General features: G+C 54.6%; 1 protein-coding gene across 1 annotated transcript; it reads left to right on the top strand.

Annotated features, from left to right (window-relative positions):
- Positions 1-616: 616 nt before the first annotated feature.
- Positions 617-6,784, top strand: CDC42EP2 (CDC42 effector protein 2). The gene is made up of 2 exons (XM_036326691.1): positions 617-742; positions 5,315-6,784. Exon 2 carries the CDS (start codon positions 5,652-5,654, stop codon positions 6,291-6,293), a length of 642 nt encoding a protein of 213 aa, XP_036182584.1. The 5' UTR covers positions 617-742; positions 5,315-5,651; the 3' UTR covers positions 6,294-6,784.
- Positions 6,785-10,388: the final 3,604 nt, after the last annotated feature.

Here is a 10,388-nt window from a genome sequence, read left to right as displayed (position 1 = left end):
AGAGGCAGCCAATCAGTGATTCTCTCTTATCATTGATGTTTCTATCTCTCTCTCTCCCTTCCTCTCAAATCAATAAAAAATATTTTTTAAAAAGTGCGTGAATGAATGAAGAACCAAGGTTGTAACAAGGCTAAGTATGGAGCCCACCCCTGCTTCCCTCCGAAGAAGCCACCTAGCCTGAACCGCAAATCCGGGCCCTGGCCGCTCCACCTGCCCACCGCAATGCCCTCTCCTTTTGGGGGTAGGAAACTCCTGGAGGCTCTCGACAGTTTGTAATATTATAATGCAGGCTCTTCAAGGCCTCATTCATTTCCAGAGCATCACTGAAGACACTTGTGCAGACGCCTGCCTGACCCAGCCCTCCAGGGAAGGAACCGGTCCAAAGACGCTCTTGGGATTCTGCAGAATTCACTCTTCCAACTGCCCCCTCCCCCCGGCCCTCCTAGAGCTGAAACATTTAGGTTCCGACGGACGCCGCCGGAGTCCACGGAGTCCAGCCAGGCACTCGGTGCCGCCTGGCTCGCAGCCGCCGGAGCTGGACCGGACCCCAGGACCGCTCCTGCTCCCGGGCGCGGCCGCAGGAGAGGGGCGGGGCGTGGGCGGGGCCTGTCCGGGGAGGCGCCCGGGCATTGGTTCCGCGGGCCCGGGGCGGGGCTTCAGGGTCCAGGTCTGCACAGCAAGTTCCCAGCGCGAGTCGGCCGCCGGGTCCAGGTCCGGAGCTGCTGCCGCCCGCGCGCTAGAGGTGAGTTCACGCTGGGCTTCTGCAGCCCGACCGGCTTCCGAGGGGTCGCCCGAGAGGCCCATCCCTGTGGCGCTCCGTCACCCCGGCTCCCACCTCACCTCCGCGCAGGTTCTTTCCCCAGAGCCGCGGACTCCACGGTGTTTCCCGCCCGCGCCTCGGTCCCAGCGGCCACACCCGAGCCCTCTCCGCCTGTGGGGCGCCGTGCATCCCGAACCCGAACCCCCGATCCGCCCTCCATCCTGCGCCTGAGCTACCCTCGCCCCCCCGGGGCCCCGGAGCGCCTTCCTGCCGCCCCGTGTCCCCACCCGATGTTGTTGGGAGCCTGTGTGCAGGGCTAGGGGTCGTATTTTTAGCGGATGGTGAGGTGTCCTCCTATCTTTAGCCACGGCCGCGAGCGTCCTGAAACGGATCCGGGCTGGGCTGGGCTGGGCTGGGCTGCGCCCCGGGAGAGGGCGGGGAGGGATCGGCGCCGGAACCCGAGCTGGGGCTGAGGAGCGGGGCCCGCGGGAGCCAGGGGCGGGGGCCCGCACGCCGAGCTCTGGCCCTGCGCCGAGTGGACACTCGGACGTCGCCCAGGCCGGAAAGCACGGGGGAGGCTCCTCCCAGAGCTGGGAGACCCGCGCAGGGTCCCGATCGCCCTTTCCCCCCGTGATTGTCTGATTGTGAGACAGAACCCCCCTATGCCCCCAAGAGGAGAAGATCCCGCAGACCATCCGCCTCTGGTGCGCGAACCGGAGGCTCCTTGGGGGCGCCCGCCCGGAGCCGGAGGCGCGCTGGAGACCCCGGCGCGCGCCCGGACTCCTCCGGGACTCGGAGGCACAGACAGAGCGCGCGCGCGCCACCTAGCGACCGCGGGTTCCAGCGCCGCCCCGGGATCTCGAGAGACAGGCACCCCCCCACCCCCACCCCCGTACCCCCAGCCTCCCCAGGCCTGCGAGGGGGATTCTTCGCTGGCTGTGCTGGGCGGGCGAGACGAGGTGGACGCCTGGGGCCAGGGGCCCTTGGTTTTTTATCTTGTCGGGAGCACTGTGTCCAGATCACAGAAGTGCTTGGGGGAGGCCCCACAGCTGTTTGCCGAATAAAAGGCCTGGCTGACGGTGACATTGCTGCTCTCAATTGCAGTGTAGCTGTAGGGTCTCCAGGTGCCCGCTGGTGATGGCTTTATTGTCAGCCCATTTTGTGGATGGGGAAGGTGAGCGCCAGAGAGGAAAGGTGTCTTTCCCAAAATCAGAGTGAATCCTACGTGGAGATGGATTTAGGTGGGTCTCCTGATCGTAAGGTCTGGCTGCTCTTAGAACAGCCCTGGTCGGGGCAGGGAGTGGTCACTATTCCTTGTGATGGGAGGTCGTTTTCTCTGAAGGAGGCCCAGAGTGGCTGGGTCCCAGCGCCCACCCTCCCTCAGCAAAGTTATTTAATGTCTCCGAGGCTCAGCTTCTGCCTCTGAAAGGCAGTAACGACACCCACCTGGGCTGTGTCTGGGAGCTTTAAAATGGAAGCTGTGCAAGGGCTGCTGGAGCCGGGGGTCTTGTGGTTGCCAAATTTGAATTCTTGGGGCTTGATGGTTGCAGTTCCCAGCTCTCCCCTGGGTGGCTGATGCTGGCCCAACCCTTCCTCGATAGCCTGTTCTCCCCACATCTGGAATTGGGCGGTATCTCTGGCTCTGAGTGAGACAGCTGTCGGGGACGCCCAATTTGTTGTGGAAACGCTCAGGCTGTCTTGGCACCCCTGTGTAATGGGTGGGGGGGGGCTGGCCCAGGCCTGAGCAATCCCACCAGTCAGCCCCACTCTCCATGAGCAAAGAGGAGGGAAAAGCCACCCAGGACTTCTCGCCTGCCAAGGAGACAGATAGAATGTGTGTCAGCATGCGCCCTCCCCCGCAGGCCTGGCATGGTGGGCATCTGGGAGGTGACTGAGGGGACTCTAAGGCCTCGAGGCACCCACTGCCGCCCCCTCCTCCCCCCAGCTCCTTCCAAGCTTGGCTGGAATTCCCACACTGGAGATTTAGTCTTTGTTTCCTGTTAAGCTGCAGGTGCTCCGGGAGGGGCAAGATGTCCGGTCTCTGTGGCTCAGCGTGACTGACCCTGGGTGTCCGGTGCTGGGGTGGGGTTTCCTAAGTGAGAGCCTGGGCTGAGGGGGTGATTCTGCCACATCTGCATCCTCCTGCCTCCTTCCTGCCTCCTCCTGCCAGCCCCTCATCCTCCCCTCGCCCTGCCCAGGATAAGGGGGCAGAGCTGGCAGGGCTCCCCGCTGCTCAGCCCCTCCCTGGCTGGGTCCCACTTGCTCAACCTCTGCCGGGCTGGGGCCGAGGCCGGGCAGAGGGAGACGGCGAGGTCATGTGGGCGCCCGCTGGATGACCTTGGACACGTTCCTTCCTTTGCCTTTTGTGCTCTGATTCCACATCTGTGTCCACGTGTCAGGGCCACTCCCTCACCGTGGGAACCAGAGCGAGCACTTGGGAGGCTTCCTCTTTCTGGTAACCCAGCGAGACACCCCTTCAGAGAGTGCTTATCTTTTCCACATTAAAAATAGCTTTATTTTTCTGATTTTATAAATAATATAAGCTTATTAAGAACCTGAGTTTAAGAGAAGCATGGAACAGACTGTCAAATTACAGCGGGAAGGCTGGGGAGTGTTGGGGGGGAGGTAAGAGATCAACCGAAGGACTTGCATGCATGCACATAAGCATAGCCAATGGACACAAGACACGGGGGGGGGGGGGGGGGGGGGCGTGAGGGCATGTGCTGGGGGGTAGGGGCGGCCGGGGGAAGGTCGATGGGAGAAAAAAAGGAGACATATGTACTAGTATCTGTAATACTTTAAACAATAAAATAAAATTTAAAAAATTATACTATAAAAAAATACAAATGCTGTTTGGGGAAAAAAAACAAAAGGACCTGAGTTTATAAAAGTATGAACAAGCAAAGCAGAGTCACCGGAAATATTACCACCTTAGAGAAGTACCATCAATATTTTGACTGCCATTCTTTCATATTTACATATTTTATTTTATAGTAACAGTGCTAAATATTAGATAATTTTTATTGAGGACACCTTTCCTCTCACATCACTGACCTCACATCCCACCCCTGCCCCCCACTCCAGTCTAGGTAGCACATATGACATCTAGTCTGGCCTTCCATATTCTTCTCTGTTCATACATCGAATACAATTCTACGCAGATTGTATGTAGGTACATGTACATGTGTACATGGGGAGTGGGAGGGGAGTTGGTCAAGGCTTCCAATAAATGGAATCTTCTATATTACATTTTTGCATGTTGCTTCTCTCCCTCTGCAGTGCCTTGTGGGAATTCCTCCAATGTCTTATAGCTCCAGTTTTTGTTTGTTTGTTTGCTTTGTTTTATCCTCACCTGGGGATATTTTTCCATTGATCTTTTAGAGAGAGTGGGAGAGGGAAAGACAGAGAAACATCGATGTGAGAGAAACACATCTATTGGTTGCCTTTTGCACGTGTCCTAACCAGGGCCCAGGCCGGAGCCTGCAACCAAGGTACATGCCCTTGACCGGAATCAAACCCAGGATCCTTTGGTCCACAGGCTGGCACTCTATCCACTGAGCCAAACCGGCTAAGGCATAGCTCCAGTTTTTAAATGGGGATGATAGGAGGGTGGTTGTGATAACTAAATGAGATGTATTTGCAAAGAACTCAGCAAAATGGCAGATACAGAACAGAGACCCCCCCAACTGGTCCCCCGCATCCATCTTCCCGTCAGGTGCTAGGGCAGGGAGTGGGACAGAAACTGCATGAGACTCAGCCCCTGCCCATAAGGAACTCCTGACCAGGAGGAGGAGAAAAGAGAAATTCTGAGGTGACCTCACTTCCAGGTGGGATGTGATTGGGCCAGATGAAGGGCGGGGAGGGGGAGGGGTATCTCAGTTACATGGCTCTGCCAGCTGAACACCTACTGGGTGGGTGAGACAGAGGTTACAAGATCTCTGTCGTCTGTCAGGCAGGGACCTGAGACCAGTCTCCGAGAGCCCCAGGCAATTTGGCACCTGCCTGCCATTTCTTGGGGCACCATTGATGTGCAATAGCCAGTGAGTGCCTGGGCCACAGTGATGAGCAGAGCCAGGGTCCAAGGGCAAGAGGCCAGAGCCAGGACTTTTTAAAAAAATCGTCACCCGAGGATATTTTTCCCATTGATTTTTAGAGAGAATTGAAGGGAGGGAGGAGGGGGAGAGAGAGAAACATCGATGTGAGAGAGACACATTAATTGGTTGCTTCCTGCTACGTGCTCTTGACCAGGAATCGAACCTGAGACCCTTCAGTCTGTGGGCCGACACTCTAACCACTGAGCAAAACCGGCCAGGGCCAGAGCTGGGACTTTGTATGGGACTTCGGGCCTGTCATTCAGGTTCCCGGGCCTCAGTTTCCCCTCTTGTAAGAGAGAGGCTTGGCGTTGGTGATCCAGGCCCTAAGGTGCAGCGGGCCTGTGACTGAGCACATGCTCCCTCCAGCAGGGCCCCTGCACTGGGGCTCCCAGGGCTGGCACAGGGGGCCCAGCAGTGAAGTCCTTCTGTCCCTGACTTGTACCCTTGGTGTGTCTTTCAGCTCCTCAGCCCGGGACCCGGGAGACGCTCACAAGGGCAAGACCAGGGAGCACCGCGGCCTGCAAGATCACCTTCTGCTGCCAATTCCAGGAGTTAGTTCTCCACCCTTTGGGGAGAGTGTGACTTTCGTTATCTCAACCCCCTGACTTCAGGAACAGTTCATCTTTCTTTTTCTAAGTCCTTGGGCCAACTTGGCGACCACGCCCCTACCCGCTCCTGGCCCTTTGCAGGGTTTTGGTGTCTGGGTGTTTCCGGTGGCGAGAGGAGGCAGCAGGAGCCTGTCGGCTCAGCACGGACGGTCTCTGGCCTCGGCAGCCAGGCCTGGCCGGTGAGTCACTATGTCCACCAAGGCGCCCATCTATCTGAAGCGTGGCAGCCGCAAGGGCAAGAAGGAGAAACTTCGGGACCTGCTGTCCTCAGACATGATCAGCCCGCCGCTGGGGGACTTCCGCCACACCATTCACATCGGCAGTGGCGGTGGCAGTGACATGTTCGGGGACATCTCCTTCCTGCAGGGCAAGTTCCACCTCCTTCCGGGGACGGCAGTCGAGGGACCTGAGGAGGATGGCACCTTTAACCTCCCCTTCCCGTTCACGCCCGCCACCCTGTGTGGGCAGGAGCTCCCCGAAGGGCCGTCCCCCCTGCTCAAGAACGCCATCTCCCTCCCAGTCATCGGAGGGCCCCAGGCCCTCACCCTGCCCACCACCCAGGCCCCACCCAAACCCCCGCGCCTGCACCTGGAGACCCCGCAGCACTCCCCACAGCCCTCCCCGCAGGAGGCAGGGAGTGTGGACATGTGGAGAATTCCAGAGGCTGGCTCAGCCCAAAATGGTCTGACTCCTGAGTCAGGGGCCGAGGAGCCCTTCCTGTCCCACGCCAGCTCCCTGCTCTCCCTGCACGTGGACCTGGGGCCGTCCATCCTGGACGACGTGCTCCAGATCATGGACCAGGACCTGGACCACATGCGGATCCCCACGTAGGACCGAGGCGAGCCAGGCTGGAAGCCGAGGCTGGGGTGAATGCCGGAAGCGGGGGGCATGGCCCTGGCCTACAAGTCGGGATCCCAAGTCCTGCTTGGGTGGTCACTGGCCAGAGATGTCTCACTTTGAGCCTTTGTTTGCCTCCCTCCCACCCTCTCCCCATGGGCAGAGTGCATCTCATTGCTTTCCCATGAACCCACGAGGACACGTGCAGAACTCAGCCCAGAGGGCCCCCACCCCCAACTGCTCCTCCTTCCCTCCGACCTCTTGGGTGAAGGCTCTGCAACAATGGACTCCCCTTTCACCTCCCTTCTGCCTCAGCGCCCTCGGATGCCCTGATTGGGGGCAGGGAGGAGGCAGGGCACAGACCTTTGGTGCCATGTCCCGGACGGGAAGCATGGTGTCAATGACTGAATACCCATCTACCCCATCCCCTCCCACATGACCAAGGATTCTGGTCGCAATAAAACTTGCTGCTGCTCATAGTTGTACTCCCTGTACCCTTGTCCCTGAAGACGGGCCAGTCTGCAACCTGGGCTGACCCTGGGGGAGACCCCAGCTCCTGGCTTTGGGAGATTTTACCTGATTCTGAGGGCCTGGGACTGGGAGGGACCCGACAGTACTCTCGATGCTGTTTATTGAGCACCCGCAGTGTACTTGGCCTGCTGCAGGCGCTGGGGACACAGGCAGACGTGATCCCTGCTCCCCTGAAGCTAATGTTCTAGGAGGAGAAAGATACTAAATTTGTCAGCAAGTAAGCTGATTCCCAATAGTGTTGGACACTATGAAAAACCATTGCTTCGGAAATGCCTGGGGCAAGGGGCACGGGGGTGTCCGGGCACATTAGGGTGACCACATGTGATTCGAAGCCAAACCTAGGGCACTTATTCATAGGTACTTGTTCCCTGCAGATATTCTTTTTAAAAAAAAATATATTTCATTGATATTTTACAGAGAGGAAGGGAGAGGGATAGAGAGTTAGAAACATAGATGAGAGAGAAACATCGATCAGCTGCCTCCTGCACACCTCCTACTGGGGATGTGCCCGCAACCAAGGTACATGCCCTTGGCTAGAATCGAACCTGGGACCTTTCAGTCCACAGGCCAACGCTCTATCCACTGAGCCAAACCGGTTAGGGCCCCTGCAGATATTCTTATGCCTGTCTTTGCCTTCTTTAAACACAGTAAGCAGTGTTACTTTACGGCCATTATCAGATAATTCCAGTATCTTAAATCTTTGTGGGTCAATTTATGTTTCCTGTTGTTTGTATCAGTTCTTGTGCAGAGTTTCTTATTTCTTTGTGTGCCTGAGTACCTTTGACTACGGGCTGAATATCATATCTGAAAAATTGTTTTTAGAAGTAATTTGAAGCCTTGGGTGACAGTACATTCCTTTACAGAGGTCATTGCTTGGTACCAAATATGCTTGCTCTGCCAGGTGACTAGGGGCATGATAAGGATGGGTCCAGTTTAATCCAAGTTCAAGGCTTAAGAGTCCCTGGACCACCAGGTAATATGATTCTGGGCTACATGTTCATACAAGTGGGGGTCCCATCTTAAAGTGTGTGTGTGGGTGGGGTGTCTGACTTCCTCCCTTGGGCAGGCTCTGGGTTTTGATTTTTGGCCCTCCCCACCACAGACTGCCAAACAACAGCTCGGTTTCACAGTTCTATCTTCCAGATCGGTACATGTCTCCAGAGTAAAAATTGCTTTGAATTCTGGGCTTACCTCTCTGGGTTTGAGCCTCCTAAATGTTGGCTCAGTGATTCTTCACTATATGATTAGTGTTTCAATGCTTTTAAGATTTTTTTGTTCACTTTCTCTGATTTTTCATTTTTCTTTAGTGGGAATGTTGGAATTAAACACCTAACCAGGAGCCTGTCTCCAATTAACTGAATATAATATTAAGAAAATCCGCCGAAACCGGTTTGGCTCAGTGGATAGAGCGTCGGCCTGCGGACTGAGAGGTCCCAGGTTCGATTCCGGTCAAGGGCATGTACCTGGGTTGCGGGCACATCCCCGGTGGGGGATGTGCAGGAGGCAGCTGGTCGATGTTTCTCTCTCATCGATGTTTCTGACTCTCTATCTCTCTCCCTTCCTCTCTGTAAAAAATCAATAAAATATATTTTAAAAAAAAAAAAAAGAAAAGAAAATCCCCTCGCTGCCTCCTTTTCCCCTCCCTCGTCCCCAGCGCCGCTCCCCCTCCTCTCCCCTCCCGCTGGGGAGGAGGGAGGGACAAAAAGAGGCAGAGATACTCATTGTAACGCTCAGAAAGGGTGCTCCCTATTCCCTTGTGTCAGCCAAAGGCCGTGACTAGAAACATCTCCCAAAAATGTTTACTAGCTAAGAACCAACTTAATGTAAAACTCTGCATACACTAATTAAATGTTTAGGTGCAGTTACCTGGCAGACCAACTCGCACTATTATTCTGGCTTATTCCACTAAAATGTGTATGTTGTGTAAGTATTTAGAGTAGGTCTTACTTTGCAAACAAAAAAGTCCTGCAGTTATCTTTCTGCATGGCCTGGCAAAGTCTGGGCCCCTGCAGCCTCATGGAAGCAGTGGAAAGAAGAGGGCTTCAGAATTACAGGACATCGCTCTTGAAAAGGGGGCTTTGAAAACTGGGGCATCAAGAAATGGCTTTGCCATGGTCCCATGTCTCAGTTGGAGCGTCCCATACACCAAGAAGGTTGTGGGTTCAATCCCCAGTTGAGGCTCACACAGGAGGCAACCAATCTCTCTCTCTCTCTCTCTCTCTCTCTCTCTCTCTCTCTCTGTGTCCCCCCCCCCCCCCTTTAAAATCAGTAAACATAACCTTGGGTGAGGATTAAAAAAGAAGTTGCTTTATGTCCCTGGGGCTTAAGAGCTGAAGAATCATCTTGAGTTTGAGCCTATGCCATGTTCAACACAACTCAGTGTTCAGATTATGTTTGCCACCCGGAGGGCCTCACTGTGGGTTGTGAACTCGGAATGCTCCTGCAGGCAGTTGTAATAAACCTGATTCCCTAGAATTGAAGCCCTTGTGTGTGGCTGGCAAGAGGGAATGTCCTTGAGCAAGCTTGCTCACCTGCAGTTTGCGCTTGTATGTGTTCTTTGCTTTGGTGTTCTCTTGTGGCTGCAGAAATTGTGTATCAGTTCCTGGCCTACCCCCCGACCCCCCTTTACCTTAGGCCAGTGGTCCGCAAACTCATTAGTCAACAGAGCCAAATATCAACAGTACAATGAAAGAAATTTCTTTTGAGAGCCAAATTTTTTAAACTTAAACTATATAGGTAGGTACATTGTTATTAACTTAATTAGGGTTCTCCTAAGCCGGCCTTTGCTAAGCTCCTCCCTCTCTCTCATCTCCAAACACAAAAGAGCTCCCACCTCTCTCTCTCTCTCTCTCCTCGCCCACTGCCTCCTTCCCTCCCTCCTCCCCAGCGCTCCTCTCTCTCTCTCTCTCTCTCTCTCTCTCTCTCTCTCTCTCTCTCTCTCTCTCTCTCTCTCTCGTCCTGGGCTGCATTCGAACCTCAGGCCCTTCAGTCCCCGGGCGATGCTCTAGCCACAGGGCCAAACCAATCTACACTCTTCTCCTCCTTTTTTTTTTAGGGCCTAAAGTAGAGGGTTTCAATCACCTTCTTTTCCGTGGTAGATTCAACTAAGACCAGGTATGGAGGTTAAACCACTCACAGTTGCCTCTTGTGGATCACTGTCAGAGAAAGAATTCTACAGGGCCCCTGTAGTTCAATTCTGAAATCCCTACATGAGGAGAGAGAAAAGGAGAATATGTCATTTTTTTCCATGTCTCTAATATTCAGAAATATTCCCCGGGGAAAATTGTGGAGAAGAGACAGGGAATAAGGTTATGTGTATGTGTGCCTAGCTCCTGAGAAGCCTTCTCAAACTCTGAAAGAACAGGATAACTCCCTGTGGATTATAAGGCATCTCTGGTCAGCCTTGGTCTTGAAGAACGTCTTGGCTAAATAGTCCTTTGCCAGAGAGCAGGTTGCCTAACTTAGTGAAGAAGTTGCACCATGGGTATGTTTTCCATCCCATTCCTCTGACCTCATCCTCTTAATTTTCTTCGCAAAGCCAATTTAACAGTTGTATCT

This window comes from Myotis myotis, unplaced genomic scaffold (assembly GCF_014108235.1).
Source record: "Myotis myotis isolate mMyoMyo1 unplaced genomic scaffold, mMyoMyo1.p scaffold_m19_p_10, whole genome shotgun sequence".
Lineage (NCBI taxonomy): Eukaryota > Metazoa > Chordata > Mammalia > Chiroptera > Vespertilionidae > Myotis > Myotis myotis.
Note: the sequence above shows the minus strand (reverse complement) of the source record. Positions and strands in the feature narration are given on the sequence as shown.